The following is a 17,050-nucleotide window of genomic DNA, read 5'->3' on the forward strand; positions in this document are numbered from 1 at the left end:
AGTCTGGACAGTTTGGATGTAAACTGCAATGCTGATTGTTATTGAACTTCAAACTGCAAATGTGTAGAAAATATGGTTTGAAGTTTCATAACTAGTAGTTGAAGGTAATTATATTAAACACTGCAATCATTTTGATGATACTATAGAAATTGAAAATGCTAGGAGGTTAGCACAGGACATATAAAGGCAAAGCAGGCACATTTGACAATCTGTCACTTAGATGAGCTTTGACATCCTCTGAAGTCTCTCTGAGGGCCCAATTAGAAAGTCAGAGGCAAAGCCATGTGATTTCCTCAACAGTGAAACAAGAGTGCTCTTGCGGAGTGCATTTTTTCTAGTTCTGACTGTCATAGGTGACCAAGCTGTTACTCCCCCTACCCTCCCTGGGATGCACAGCACAGTATTGATCATTTGAATAGCAGACTGCAGGCCTCAGCCCTTCAGCAAGGTCACTCTGCAGGGACAAACTAGTTTTTATTTTATTTTAGAGATGTTTGTAAGTTTGAATTATGCAAGGCTTGCATGAAGTTAAATCTGGAGACATCTTAACAGGGTTGCTTAATTTTAACTTTTGTTATTGCTAATCCCATCCTGTTGTTTTTTCCCACCACCATTCAATTATTTCCCAAACTAACTTTTCTTCTTAAAGAGAAAGAGTAGATACAATGCTCGTAAATGCAGTACATGTATGAGTGAATCTATCTTAGTTGGCTACTGATCTGGCTCCAATTTGTGAAAAGGGGCCCTCGACTTTCTATTCCTATACTTTTTTAATTTAGGTTGATCATATACATTACCCAATACTGAAACAGCTGCTGCATATAAAATTACTTTTAGTATCAGTATCAAACAATAGCAGCGCCTTGCATGGCTGCTCTGACGCTTTCAGTGTATGAATGTGTGAGTGAATGAGAGGAATATTGTAATGCAGAGAAGATTTGTTATCTGTAGATGTTCTCATGATTCTTTTTAAGTCAATTTAAAGGTGCCCATGTTGAGATTTCCTGTAATCAAATTAAAACCAAAATGCATAGTGTGTATCTCTAAGATCTAAGAAATTTTCAATCTCATAAAACATTTGCAAGACTGATTTTTAAGTATTTTAAATCCCTTAATGTTTACATCCATATTTACTAGCTTGCAGCCCTTCCTTGCTGGTGCATTGCAGCATATCTTGGAGTATTACCGTCGCCTCTATGTCAGTGGAATAGTGCAACACCATTGGCAGGACTGTGTACGATGTGTGCATGACAAATGTGTGCGTGCATGTGCGCGAAAAAGATACAAAACAGGGATCCACTCATGGTCCATGGTGCTACTAGAGGTCAAAAACTCCACAGGGAATGTGCCCTCCTCATTTGATCTATTTACGTGGTTAAAATGAAGCAGAGCAAATACATGTACATAACTCAGGGTGAGACCTTCATGTTGGCTCAGTACACAGCCCTGTCAGCTGCCACGTCACTATCTGATGCCCTCCCTTGACCCCTACCTGTCATTTTACACCCGCAGCCTGCCATGTTAAATGGCTTTTGTAATCCCAAACCCATCACAGCCCCAGCATGCAGCCAAAAATCCTACACTCGTCCCCTGCCTACTCTGATATGCATGGCCCCAGGAGACGGAGCTTGAGCTTCAGTTTGATGCAGTCCCTTCTCTCTACATATGTATGTATATGAGGTCATACCAGGACAAGAGGTCCTTGTTTGAAGAGGCAGTGATGTTGGATTTTTTGGAGATTTATCAGATTTGTCTCCAGATTACCAACCTGGTTTGGAGCTTTGTTAATGCATGGTGTAAACATGATATACACAAACCTAATCGCTCAAATATGGGTTGCCTAAGAGGACTGGAGCATCATGCTTTTCACACTGTACTTTCTTTGTACAACCTGAATATAAACGTTCATTTTGTAACGAAAGGTAAATGTAATTGTTATATTTAATTTGTATGATGCTTCCATGGCAAAACAATACATGTACGTACCTTTGCTTTTATCTGTGTTCTTTCTGCTCCCAACCTTGACAGTTCACAGGATAGTGTTGCCTCTGGGCACAGTGCTGAATTGAAAGATGACTTACTTTTTGGTAGTTTTAATGGGACTGCGATTGCCTGCAGAGCCCTGACTGAGCTCTCTGACTTCCAGTCACCTTGTCTGCCCCACATAAGGTCTTATCTGATTGCTCGATGCATCAAAGGAATATTTCACTCTGAAAATATTCTTACATTTTTACGTACCATTAATCTGTAATGTTCAGTGCATTTAGAGAGTTATTTTGTGATGAAATGGACCCAGTTTCCCTCAGTTTAACCATGCAGTCTACTTCTAATCCAACAATTAATTCTTCACAGGATTTAGAGTAACTCTATCTTAAGTTAGACCTTTTTAAGTCATTGCAGGAAACACACGGGTGTAATTAATAACATACATAATGAGTGCTGCTATTGTTTTATGCTAGCTACTGGATATCATTTTAAAGATTTAATCCAAGAGATTTTTATGACCCACAAATGAAAGAACTTGTACTTGCCCCTTTGCCAAGTATTCCAATCTGGGTGTCTGTGGAGACATTCCCTTCCTACAGTAAATGCAAATATGCTGCCTTAGTCAGCAGCCGTTGGTCCGTCCAGCTAGAGCTTGTCACTGTCGGTTATGCTACGTTCACTTGTACTTGCAAATTCGGGAACTTCCAACTTCTGACAAGTTAAAGTGCAATGAAAGGCAACGTTCAACTCTGAATTTGAGTCAAGCCCACTCTTATGCGTCTTGGACGTGAGGTCCCAGAGGCTCGCCTGTAGTTACATCTCACCAGTTCACTTCTAATCTATGCAAACGAAAGTTCAACTTCGGTAAACTTTGAGCAGCACAAAATTATGCCTCATTACGCGATGATCTGTCATGTGTGGCCGCGCCTTTACACTGTGTTTACGCCTGCACGCGCATGCCCAGTGTATGTAAATTGTCATGTAATATGCTTTTTCAGGTGTGTTAGTTTGGGCGTACTAGTTATGAGACGATGCCAACATGCACGTGAGGACGGAGGTCGTCTGCATTTTTAAAATTGAAAAACCTAGTAGGGTGGATGTAGCCTTAATGGAGCTGAGCCATCATTAATGTTATTACTATATTTTGGTATGAGAAGTCAAAATATCAGAAAAAAGTCTATTATGCACTTCCACTTAAATACAAACAAGCCACTTTGACTTGTATATTTGCCATTACTGAAAGAGGGAAATCACTTAACTGCCAGTCAATTACATATTTGAGAAAATGTTTGTCTTATGTGATGCTCTGTCATTATTTTGAATCTATAAATGAAGTTTGGGTAGAGCCATAGTTAGGGTAAAGGAGAGGCTTGGCTTGCCTTTAGTTATAGTGTGCAAATAAAATTGAAATGAACTGCTGGAGCTGTAGATTAGGCAGATTTATGTAAATATGCTGTTTATCTGAAACTGCTCAAGTTGGAATCACCTCCCTTGATCTCTTTATCCGTAATAATTACAGACTGAGCTATACACTTTTTTTATAAAACATAATAAGAAACCAACATTACTGAGAAAACTCAGTCTGGCTTTTGAACTGAATGTTGTGCAGTGTTGAATGTTTCATGTAAAGTTAGATATGTAGAAGTTTTCACAGGTGTGATAATTTTAGCCCAGCGGGCTCTTCCGCACCACAATACATTGCAATGCAAAAAAAAAAAAGTGTTTCGACCTTCTCAGCCATCAGCACAGTAACCCCAGATAATTCATCCTTCTCTTCTGGAAGTGTAAAAACAGTAGCATCTTTTTTTTCACTGCTGATGATGGTTCCATCTATCTAATATTAATATTGAATAAGCCACCCTGCCATTACACTCCCAAAAAGTCTCAGCTTCTTCAGAAGATCCTTCATCAAAGCTGAATGCTGAATTTATTCAGTGTGTTCAGGTCAAGAAATGGTATTTGAAACTACCTAAAGAGTTTTGCTTTTACAGCATTATTTTTAGGAATCTTGAGGGCTTTCATTGGTCTTTTTAGTATCAAGTCTATAGAGGAGGAGTGCCGCCTTGTTTCTGTAAGATTAATTATATAAATAAATGCATTTGACTGACTCTAAAGGTCATTCATGATTTAACATAATCTAGATTCATAAACACCTTACAGCTGATATAGTGGTTGTTGATTTGATGGTTCATTTAGGAACCTCTCTGTCAGACAAGAGATACTGCTTCTGAATCATCTCAGTGTTTGTGCTATCTTTAAAAAAATACAATACCAATTAATGTTTATAAGTTGTTATTCAGTATTAGTTTCATTGTGAAACCACAATAGATAACAACTCATTAAGAGAGCATTTGAGTGCATTTGCTAATTACTTGGAGCATACAGCTTACACATAGTTAGCACTTTAAAAGTAAACGTGTAAAGAATCTGTTGGGGGCAGTTAGAGGACAGTGATTAACAAATTTTTGTCTGTAATTGTGGAACTGTGCTGCTGCCTGTCTTGGCCAGGTTTCTCTTGCAAAATACATTTTTAATCTCAATGAGACTTCTCCTGGTTAAAAAAAGGTTAAATTAATGATGAGCATCTTTTTGAATGATGTTTGAGACATCTGGTTGTCCATTTTGTAGCCTAATTGTTTTTCTTTTCTTATGTTGACAGTGAGGGCTGAGAGCTATAACTCCGCATATCTGATTTTGTGCCGACCATAAACATAATGTTGTAAAAAGTGGTGAATATTTTCACATCATATCAAAAGATGTGTTTTTCTTCAATAGTTCAGGGTTTTTTCCCCGAGCAATGTGTGTATATCATTTATTCACTGAATTGTTGCTGTACCTTCGTTTCTGAATTTACATTATGAGGCAAAAAAATCAATTAAGTTTGGTGGCAGTTTGTCCATATTTGCCAAAAGGTTTTAAGCCAGCAGATATACAATCCCTCATGATAAAGTGGAAGGAATGTGTCCCCTCTCACCTCCCAAAAAGCTTGCTAAAAGCCCTGAATAATAGCTCTCTGGTGTGTTTAACTGAGCCAGTGCCTGCAGTGGAAAACACAGAGATGCTCAATAGGAACATTATTCTAATGTATCACTATCTATAGGGAGATATATATGTAATGTCTGGTGTTGGGCTATTTAGAAAGAACAAAATACAGTCACTGTGATGATTTAGGGTGCACTCACACTGTCCTTCCGCACCGGGCCAAAACCGGTTTTTCAGCTAAAGCCTAGTGTGTTTGGGCAGTGTGAGTGCACCCGCTCCGCGCATAACTGCAGACAGCAGGCCGTCCACGGCCCGCCTGAGAGAGGCGGGCTTTTGTAGAGCCGGTTTTCACATGTACGAGCACGCGCAAGCGCACGTGTACGAGCACGATGCCTACGGCGGTTCTGAATTCATTTATGTGCACCTGTTCGGACATAGAAATTAGAAGGACGGACCATGCGCGGGCATTTAACAACAACAACAATGGCGGCGAAAGGTTCACGTTGGTGTGATGCGGAGGTGGAGTGTTTACTGCCGATTTGGTCGGATGAAAATATTCCAAAACAGTCGGACAAGACCCACAAAAACTCGGAGGTCTATGGAAAGATTTGTAAACAAAGAGACGCATCGCAATGACGTCAATCAATGCGTGTGACGTGTTACGGCGTGATGATGTATGGACAGCGAGAAGCATTTGCGCGAGGCCCAGGCAGTGTGAGTACAAACAGGCCTGGGGCGCGGGGGGAGAGGGAGGGGGGACAAGTACCTTAAAGCCCGGGGCGCGGTGCGGAAGGACAGTGTGAGTGCGCCCTTAGTTACCAGATCGATAGTACTTCATGTGAATATGAATGCTTGTTAAATTACTTTTCTCTAAGAAATTGCTATCACCTCACAGCATAGTATATCATGATAACCCAATCTGGAATGAGGCTAGCTCAAACACAGAGACAAGTACAGTGGAAAATAGCCTTGTTGAGCAGTAATAGGAGTGGACAGAGTGCAACAACATACGCCATGACTACGGCGTCCTGAGCTGTATCAGGACACAAGTCAGTTTGTCGACATGTCGGGATGCAAAAGAAGTAGGACTTACCGTCAGTGGATAGACAATTTTATCTGGAGCAAGAGAGAGACAGAGAGAAAGGAAAAGAGAGGAGGACAAATAAAAATAGGTGGCAAGTGAGAGCTATGCCTGCCTTGAGTCAATGGATTGTCCAGAGCTGTTTCTTCCTTCAAGTATTTGTTTCCCATCAGTTTATGATAAGGGAGAGACCACTGGTGTCAATCTGAGGGTTGCTGCTTTCTTGATTGATAGAATGTTTAAGAAAAAACGAAAGATTTGATGTGGTAGATGTGCACTTTGGATGATAGTGCTCAACAACCAGATTTGCATTCATTCATCTAACAAGGCTACAAAATTAGGTAATAAAAACTGGGTAACACCTAAAAAATAAGGTAGAAAAATTTTGAATAGTTACTGTTGTGACGAATGAATAAGGGACTGCTGTGAACAGTAGTTAATGAGGAACTGCTAATCAAATTTTATAGCGCAGTTAATGATAAGGTATTGCTTAGTTGATTGAGATCAAATCATGAATACCTGGAGTCCCCCTCCACTCAAAAAAGTGTTTTTCTTCTGTTTCTGTCCTATGTCTGACATTTACTATAGTGATTTGTCGCTAGAAAATTGTGTCACTAGAGAGGTGTCTACACTTTCCTCTCCTGAAGGAGGAAATGTCTGTGCACTTCTCTGGAATTTGAAATTCAAAGGTATTTCAGGCAAACTTTAGTTTGTACATCACTAATCCATAAACCAATCCATGGGGGAACAACTACGACACAGCACCGGCAAAGAAATCCGAAACCTCCAGCTCAGAGAAGACTGTCAGTACCACAGTCTATGATCAGTACAGAGAAAAAACACACTGCCATCATAGCTGTCAGCTGCAGTTACAAGCTAACAAACAACACAAACTAATACAAGATGCTAACTACACTTACCATTCTGATATGTCTGCTAGTCGCCGATTTTAATGCACAATCTATTCCTCATCTGAGTCCGGGTCTGACTGAAACTGGGTTCAGGATGCACAAACTATAACTTAGTTGCAGATCGCTAACATTAGCTCCATGGGCAGGCAGCTTTTCCCAAGCAATCTTCCCAAGGGGCTCCGCTGCCCTGCAGCCTCCTGTCTAAAGCCGGCTCAAACCTGCAGGCCTATGGCTGATTCTCTCAGATGTGTTTAGTTATCTTAATATGCCCTTAGCAAACAGTCTCAAGCTATCACATGTACACACAGGAATGTGAGCATGAGCAGGGGAGGGCGGAGCGAGTCCGGATGCAAAAATTTCTCAATCAGGGAGAAACAGTAGATGTGCTTCCAGCCCAATCTCTTTTTTTTTAACTTTCTATGTGGGATATCAATGTTAAACAAAATATGAATCATAGCAGAGTAGTTTTTAAATACTTTAACACTTGTCTTGTGTGGGAATTTAAGAAATACTTCCCTAATAATTACTAATGAACTTTATAGTAGATAATGATTTGTTCCTCACTCTTTTCGCATTTAACTAATCATTAACTACTCTTTAAATTTTGATTAGGATGGATAACTAGCAGTTAATTTCAGATTTTTTTCTCTGGTAACTACTCAAATCGTGTGTACCGTATTGTAAAGTGTTTAAATCTTCTAATACAGATAGTAAAAGGCACTCATCCCAATTTGGTATGTGTATCGAATAAGTGCCCCATTCATGTTACTTAAATTGTTGACAATGAATGTCCTATATTGAAATATTACATTAAATGCAAGTCTATGTAACATTTCCTGAAATGCACCCTGTGCAAACAAGTGACAGTAACAGGATAATAGCAGTTGCTGAAATGTAGTGTAGCAAAGTCATAGACAGCAGACTGCCTCGGAATGTTGATAAAAGTACAATATCTCTCTAAAGTTAGATTTGCCACCATGAGCTACTGGTCATACCAGACCAAGTTGGACTGTAGCAGCAAAACCCCTGAGTGTGTTGAATCAAGCAAACGTTTGTTATTTTGCTAATATATATTTAAATATATATGCTTTCATTTGTAAGAAAATAAGTTTGTTGTTCCTTCTTTCAAAAGTTATAGATTGGCTTTAAAAAAAATCCTGGAACCACACCACAAACTAATTTTATGGTCTTCTTGGCCACAGACAAACAGTCAAGCTGGAACAAAAACATACTGTATCCTCCTTGTCAGGAGTAATGAATTAGTGCATGAATGAATGAACATCCCCTTTAATACCATGTACACTTTCCTGTGTGGTTGCAGGGTTAAGTGTCCACTGGGCTGTATTCCAGACAGCTGATGCATGTCTCAGCCTGCTGTGCTGTTTACACCCTCTGAAAAAAAAGCATGGTTGTGTGTGTGTGTGTGTGTGTGTGTGTGTGTGTGTGTGTGTGTGTGTGTGTGTGTGTGTGTGTGTGTGTGTGTGTGTGTGTGTGTGTGTGTGTGTGTGTGTGTGTGTGTGTGTGTGTGTGTGTGTGTGTGTGTGTGTGTGTGTGTGTGTGTGTGTGTGTGTGTGTGTGTGTGTGTGTGTGTGTGTGTCCTCTACCCACCCATCCATACTGTCACCTCAGCAGTGCTTGGCATCACTGCCACCATCCCCCTCCAGCCCTGCACAGATACGATGCCTCCATGCACAGACAAAAACACACAGAGGGTATGTGCAATACACATGTTGAGATACTGTTTCCCAATTAAAATTCTCTCCTCCCAGTCTTCCCTCCACCTCACAACTGAAGCTCTAAATTTTAATTTTGAAAGAATAGCACTTCAAAGCAGTTGTATATGCTGCCCCCTTCCATAAACAGCTAAAACATAGGAGGGACTTCTGAGGCAGTTGACACGGCTTCTTAAATTTGTTTGTCTGCTCCCAGGGTTCCATCCACCTTACTACTGAATTATACTCTCTTGTTTACCATTTCCCTCACACAAGAGAACAAAAACAGCTCAAAGCAAAAGAAGAAACAGTGTATAATAAGAGTGGAGCAGCGGGAGACCCGACAGTGTCATGTCTGTGTCCTGGTAGCTCAGAGATTGGGCTGGGGGGGGGATTTGGAAATGAGGTCTGTGGTTTGTGTGTGTTGGTTGAAATAGGTTTTAAGATCACGTATATTCTATATTTTTATTCATCATATAGGTGCTTGGAGTATCAATTTCTTATAGTAATTAAGTTTTCACCTTTTATTTCTCATGAAGAGGCTTTAACGTTGGAAAAAAGTCATCTTATTCCACACTGCCTGACAATATCATATACAGCTTTCCTGTATCCGCAAATTCCAACTCTTTATCCGAAGTGAAATATTAAATGTTTATTATGGCTGCAATTAGAGGTGTAAGAAAATATTGATACACCCAAGCATTGATATATTTTGTTTTTCGATACTTTATCGATTCTCAAAAACACTGAATCATTTTTTTTTAAATAAATAGCTTACATCCAAAGATATTGCCAGACAGTTGTTCATTTTGTGTTGTTTAACTCCCGACCGCTGTATAGCAATGTTGTAACGTATCTAGCCATTTGACTCGTCCACTCCAATGTAACAGAATATGCATATGATGGCGTTTTCTTTATAGTATTATCATTTTCAGAAAATTAGATTAAAAGATCACAATATATCGCCTTACAGTGTTTATATAGAATTTTATACTGTATACATATATCAAATCGTAATCATGATAGGTATCGTACGATTAGCGAAATTCAGCCTGACATATTTCACATCTTTGGAAACATTGAGATCCATATAAAAATTCTTACAAAAATAAAAGTTTTGAGGGTGTGAACAATCAATGTTTGCCTGCACAACACTAGTTTGTAATAAAAACTGACCCACCAGCCAGTCAGAGGGGTTTAAGAGGCTGAAGAAAATATTGTTTTGTCAAGCTTTTATGGCTTGCATGGCAGTAACTACTAATCATTTTCATGATCCATTAGTCTCTTTAAAATGTCAAAAGACACAATTTACCATAAAACAAGATGACAACTTAAACTTACTTTTTTTGTCCAACATGCCAAAAATACATATAAGAAAGCTCATTCGGACACTTGAGAAGAGGAACCAGTGTATGTCTGGTGTGTTTGCTTAATAAACAATTAATTGATAGATTAATTAAAGTAGTTTTCAATTATCGACTATTCATTGCTACTCCTTCTAAAAAGTCAGCCCTGCACTTTTACGATCGAGTTGACTTAAAACCACAAAGTAATACAAAAATCCAGTAACGTGACATCATATATTGCTTTGCTTTCCAGACAGAATGAGGAATCACAAAGATAAATGGCTTGTGGAAAGGACCAGCGGACAGGCAGACACTTTGCTGCAAATTCAATCATTTTCTCATTCTTATACCATTCTTTTACACAACTGCTGCGCTTATGTCTCTGGTCTTGGTAGGACTTTCCGTGTCTAATTCTTACAGCCCACCCTTTTCTCATCACTCTCTACCTCTATCACTATCTCCTTTTATCTGCACAACTTTCCCTCTTGTCCATTGTTAAATTCCCCCATATACTCAGCTCTTTTAGAGCAGGTGGCAAACCACAGTTGGACCCCACACCTCCACTGGCCTCCGTCCCACGTACCCAAATCCATGTTTCCACTGGGCACACTAAGCAGGAGAAGGCAGGGAGCCAGGAAGTTCTCGTTCAGTTTGATGACCAGGTGGTTTGACTTTTTAGTGGCCTCGAAGAAGGACACATATCATTTTTTTATGCTAGAGCTAGAGTCCTTTTGTGAATACTGAAATACATTTCCCCTCATCCCACTCTTTGTTTGTTTTTAATCACCTTTTTTTAAGAATGAATGAAAAACTGCAGTATAGCCATTTCACTAATCACATTTGAGTCCATTAGTGATTTGTTGAAGAAAAATAATTAAGTAGGATCATAAATACAGCAGGAAAGAGCTGTCTTTAAGAAATTAATGGTGACAGTTAATGAAATTCAGGGATGTATTCCTCTTAAAACAAATTAAAAAAAGAATTATGCTTGTTCTCTTGGATATTGGTGACATTTAAGAACACATTCAGAGTTAGTGACCTGGAACATTCCCTGAATTTGTAACTAGTAGATCCTATTATATTACATCTTATGGTTAGGGAATATCTTAAGACAGGAAAAAATGTTTTCAGATACAGTGCATCCGGAAAGTATTCACAAAATTGTCTCGAGGTACAAATCTGGGGAAGGATACAGAAAAATATCTGCTGCTTTGAATGTCCCAATGAGCACAGTGGCCTCCATCATTCGTAAATGGAAGAACTTTGGAACCACCAGGACTCTTCCTAGAGCTGGCCGGCCGTCTAAATTGAGCAATCGGGGGAGAAGGGCGTTGGTCAGGGAAGTGACCAAGAACCCGACAGTCACTCTGTCAGAGCTCCAGCGTTCCTCCGTGAAGAGAGGAGAACCCTGCAGAAGGACAACCATCTCTGCAGCAATCCACCAATCAGGCCTGTATGGCAGAGTGGCCAGGCGAAAGCCACTCCTTAGTTAAAGGCACAAGGCAGCCCGTCTGGAATTTGCCAAAAGGCACCTGAAGGACTCTCAGACCATGAGAAACAAAATTATCTGGTCTGATGAGACAAAGATTAAACTCTTTGGTGTGAATGCCAGGCGTCATGTTTGGAGGAAACCAGGCACTGCTCATCACGAGGCCAATACCATCCCTACAGTCAAGCATGGTGGTGGCAGCATCATGCTATGGGGATGTTTTTCAGCAGCAGGAACTGGCAGACTAGTAAAGATAGAGGGAAAGATGAATGCAGCAATGTACAGAGACATCCTGGATGAAAACCTGCTCCAGAGTGCTCTTGACCTCAGACTAGGGCGACAGTTCATTTTTCAGTAGGACAACGACCCCAAGCACACAGCCAAGATCTCAAAGGAGTGGCTTCAGGGCCACTCTGAATGTCCTGGAGTGGCCCAGCCAGAGCCCAGACTTGAATCCGATTGAATATCTCTGGAGAGATCTGAAAATGGCTGTGCACAGACGTCTCCCATCCAACCTGATAGAGCTTGAGAGAAACTGCAAAGAAGAATGGGCAAAACTGCCTAAAGAGAGGTGTGCCAAGCTTGTGGCATCATATTCAAAAAGACTTGAGGCTGTAGAGGCTGCCAAAGGTGGTTCTACAAAGTATTAAGCAAAGGCTGTGAATACTTATGTAAATATGATTTCTTTGTTTTTTAATTTTAATACATTTTCAAAACTCAAAACTTTTTTCACATGGTCATAATGGGGCATTATGTGTAGAATTTTGAGGACAGAGATTAATTTAATACAATTTGGAATAAGGCTGTAATGTAATAAAATGTGGAAAAAGTGAAATGCTGTGAATACTTTCCGGATGCATTGTAGCTTTACAGTGCCAGCAGTGTGAGTAGGCTACACACTGCCTAAGGCTAATCATCATGTTCAGTAAACATGGACTTAACAGCCTCAGAAATTGTGTGTGCACGGTATGTGCTGGACACTTGTAAAAAGTCTCAAATACATTTTATGTCCAGGTACATGTTTGTCATCAAAAGGTTCCTCCAACACATGCACTCCATCAGGAGAAACATGCTGAGGGGCTGGAAGGTGTGACAGGACTGCAAAGCTTTACAAATGGATAAAAGAACACCTCTGAGGATGTGCTGAGAATACAAGGACAGATGAGACAACTCCATGATAGTAACTATAATGTAAACCTCACTATTCTTTATTGAGGCATAGTTTCTGCAAAGTCCTTTGTGTGTTATCTTAGCTTTACTTGAGCACATGTCTTGATTAATTCTATTTGTTCCACTTTGAAGATGGTCTCTTTTTCTCTCCCTTGGGAATACAGACATGTATGCCCTTGGTGAACAGTACTGTCTGGGACTATTACAATGATGTGTTAGCGCCAAACCTGGCGTGTTAGTAGTTTATGATATGTATTCACTTTGGAACATTCGATTACCACTAAACTATCAATCAATTAAAAGATTTTACTCAGGTCAATTAATCATTTTTTTGTGAATAACTTTGACAGCTTATCTAACACTGTCAGAACTGATCCTTACAACTCAAGCTAGAAGCCGTGTACTGTTTGAATCAGGTTCCTTGATTCAGGAGGTGTAACATACCTGGCTCTCTGTAATTGCACTGTCTGTCATGTTTAGAGAATGTAATTATGTGCTGAATACGCACACTGCTTAGGCAGACCAATTTTTCACGCTGCCAGTTAATACGACAGAAAATCACTGTCGTTTTTTTTACAGTTTTTTTACTTGCAGACTGTAGGAATTTGCTACCTCTTTCTAATAAAGCACCATCTATAATGGATTTATAAGTTGTAAATAATGGCTTTCATAAATCATTTGCCAATTCTTAATAGATCATTTCTGCCTTATAAGAGTAGTAGTATTTATTCCATCCTGCCAGCACAATAGATCTGTAGTCCTGGTTGTTTGCTATTACCAACATCCCACAATTTGACTTCATACCTGATTTTCCACTTGCCGACAGCTTTTGGAGCTCCCTGACAAAAGCCCCAGATCAGAGGTGAATAGGAGTAGGCTTGGCGCTCACCATGTGGTGTTCGATTGGGATGTGTACATTTTTTAAAAACACAATATTAATGTGTCGTTTCATTTTCTTTTCTATTAACAGAGAAATCCTATGATGCCTCTGGCTCCTTGTCTTTACCAAGCGACCCTGCAGTCACAGCTGCTCCTGCTCATCCATTGGCTGACCAGTCGGTGGCGGAGGAGGTGCCTTTTTCAGTCATCCATTCAGATGTTGACTCGAAGTCAGAGGGGGAAGGTTTATCAGGGCAGCCTGTTTTTTCTTCTGTCTTAACCGTCATGGCAGGAACTGTCAAACATTCAGCGAGCCTGGATCAAAGTAGAACCTCACCAACCATCACCAGGGACGAGACCCACACCACCCAATGGCCTTCACGTAGTTCCAGCCAGGGCTCAGAGATGTCCTCCTCATCGTTGTCTGTGGGAGACAGGATCTCCTTCACCAGCTCAGGTCTGACTTCCAGCTTGTCTCACCACCAACAAACCACACCACCTCAGGATGTCACAATGGCATCGACCATCTCTAGGCCATCCCATATAACCTTTATGGATGGAAACGGGAATGTCTCATCATCGACAGTATCACCTTCTTCATTGTCATCATCAATGTCTTCATCAGCTCCATCCACCTCTTCTGTGTTATCATCCATAGTGTCTTTATTTTCTCTATCATCTTCTGCTGGGTGGATAAACAAAGCCGCTTCGTCTCAAGATCAAAGGATTGTTTCAAGACCTACCCTTCGAATATTATCACCAGCAAGCTCTCTGGGTTGGACAGTCAGTCTAGAACACTCCACTACTCATTCACTTGTTGACCTACCAACTGTTACACAGGGACTGCAAAGCACAATATCACACTTTCCAAGTGAAACCAGCATTGAAGAGAGCAATGACATGACAAAACACTCATTATACTCATCAGCAGGTAAAGTCCATGGAGATAGTGGAAGCACTAAAGTAATCAAGTCACCAGCAAACAGCATATCCAAATCATATTCTACACCTAAACATGGAGAAAGTCTTTTAAAGATTTTATACAAAACCACTCAAAGCCAAAACCCAGGTATGAACTCTGCATCAGCCAATAATCTTGAAATTAGTACCTTGTTTCCCTCCAATCAAGAGAGACAAGCTGTTCAAAGGCCGCAGGGAGCTTTGCAAAATCCCACATCAGCACTGCTCTCTGCTCTTCCTAAAGGCTGTTCAATTTCTAGTCATGCCACACAGCAGATTTTAAATCAAACAGATGTGGAAAAGGGAAACAAGACAGTGATAGATATTCAGACTTTTGTTTACAAAAGCGCTGGAGATACATTCGTGTCCAGTCTCAGTTCACATGTTATAAATCCAACTGTATCACCAGCAATGACGCTCAAACCCTCTGAAACTCCAGCAGGTAAAACGTCTCTCTCTGAAAATGCAATCACCAAGCTAACACCTATTCACTCAGGCACGGTGATGTCAGAGCATGCATCTAATCCTTGGGATTTACTGATGGCAGCAGGTCACGGCAGCCCCAGAGTTCCTACAATCAATATAAATTACAACCAGGGAGATATGGAAGGAGCAGAGCTCATATCCATTTCCGCTCCAGCTCACCCGAATAACTCACTTTCACTCGCAGGCACAAGCCCGGAGTTCACCACAGGTTCCATCCTCAGTTCAATCACCAGAACAGGAACAACCTCCTCCACATCAGAGTCAGATTCGCTTCATTTGCCAAGTAATGGAGCCATAAACGTTCAGGAATTTGTTACACAAACTGGGTCTCCCCACGTCACTCAGGAGCCTCGAGGATGGACAGCACAAAAAATTATTTCTTCCAACAGTAGGACAACGTCTCTTTATGGTTCAGTGTTTCCAGTCAGTTTAGCAAATGATGTGACCTTTAAAACTATGTATAAAAGTCTTTCACACACCACTCAGCCTACACACTTAGTGCCCTTGTTTCTAAGCCACAGCCAAAACAACACTGGTCTGTCTGCCAAAGACTTAATATCACCCCAAATTACCCCCTCGAAAAGACCTTTTCAAACAAGATCTTTACTTACTTCTCCCCGCAAGTTTTATACAACATCTGATCTAACGCCACCTCCCAATAAATCTCACCAGACAGTGTCCATGGCTGAAATCTCAGCTCATATCATAAAGTCTGAGAGAGCCGGTCACAGTATACCGTCTTCTGAGGCAGAAACAACTGCAGGGAGCAGTAAAACGTCACCAGCCTCCGATGTCCACACGAAGCCTACTGAGAGCTTCTGCATGAATTCTGCAAAGAGTTCTCATTTATTTAATGGAAACGAAGAGTCCGCTGTAATCAGAAACACTGCGTTTTATAAGAAAAGTGTTCCATCAGAGCAGTTCACAACAAAGTTTCCATCTTTCACAACTACAAAAGATATCGCCATGTTGAATAAAGGCTCTGAAGGTTATGGAAAAGGATCTTCCATTGAAATTCCCTTTTCTCCAGTAACTTCTCCCGCTGCATTAGAACCTCTTAAAAGTCTTTTTGGTAAAGATGATGTGACACACACGAGCCGTTTTGAGCAGTCTTCTCCTTCCTCCTGGTCTAAAATCATTCTGACTCTGAGGGCAAACGCCGCTTCTCACACTCAGGGAACAACCGCCAGTGTGAGAAGTAATATATCATCTTTTTATATAGGCAGACAAAGAACCATTCTCTCCACTGCTTCCTCTGCTGCAACTACTTTCCCCAGTGATGGACAAAATGGCAATAAATCTTTTAGTGCTATTTTCAGCTTTGGCACAAAACTAATGGCACCGTATACAAAGTGGAAAGCCACGGAGCCTGTGTCTTTTCAAAGCACTGCCTTTGAATTAGAAAATACATCTATTGGCTTTGATAGGGCAAATTCTGATTTACAAGCAGATGGCCCTTCATATGAACACCCAGAGCTGGAAGCTGGACAAGAGGGTAATCTGCATATATTGAATTCTACTGATCCAACTGTAGTCGCCAGTGATCCCAATTTATTTTTTCCAACTGTTGGAGAACATCCATCTTTTACACATGGCAAAAGCACATCAGAATATAAAAAACAAAAACTGAATTTGTCTCCAGCTGATCACAAATCTGCAGTGACTGTCAGTGTACAGCAAGGAGCCACTATAAACACTGCATTGGGTTCAGATGGATTTCTGCCCCTCTCTCACACAACTACTGACTCTGTACCATCTGCAATAGCTTATTCTCTTGCATTGGTGTATAAGAACAAGCACAGCCCCCCTCCGCCAGATGTTAACTCTCTTGAATATGCATTTGATGCTGCTATTACACTTCGAAACAACCCTGAAGTAAATTTCTTCGACACTGACGATATCAATAACACAATTGATCAATCAAAACTGATGGGGTTAACCCTTCCAAAGAAGCTGGACGCATCATCTTCATCATTTCATTCATCATCATCATCATCATCATCTTCAGAGACTGCACCAGCATCATACAGTGGCGTCAAAGCTTCTCA

General features: G+C 40.6%; 1 protein-coding gene across 1 annotated transcript in view; it reads left to right on the forward strand.

Moving 5' to 3' along the window:
* The window catches only part of kiaa1549lb (KIAA1549-like b), a gene marked incomplete at both ends in the record, with an annotated part of 58,703 nt that overhangs the window by 12,883 nt on the left and 28,770 nt on the right, over positions 1-17,050 (forward strand). Inside the window, one exon of the mRNA XM_083916911.1 lies at positions 13,648-14,013. Coding sequence (XP_083773037.1) covers positions 13,648-14,013 — 366 coding nt within the window. The remainder of the gene's footprint in view (positions 1-13,647; positions 14,014-17,050) is intronic.

Source organism: Echiichthys vipera (assembly GCF_963691815.1).
Source record: "Echiichthys vipera genome assembly, chromosome: 1".
NCBI lineage: Eukaryota > Metazoa > Chordata > Actinopteri > Perciformes > Trachinidae > Echiichthys > Echiichthys vipera.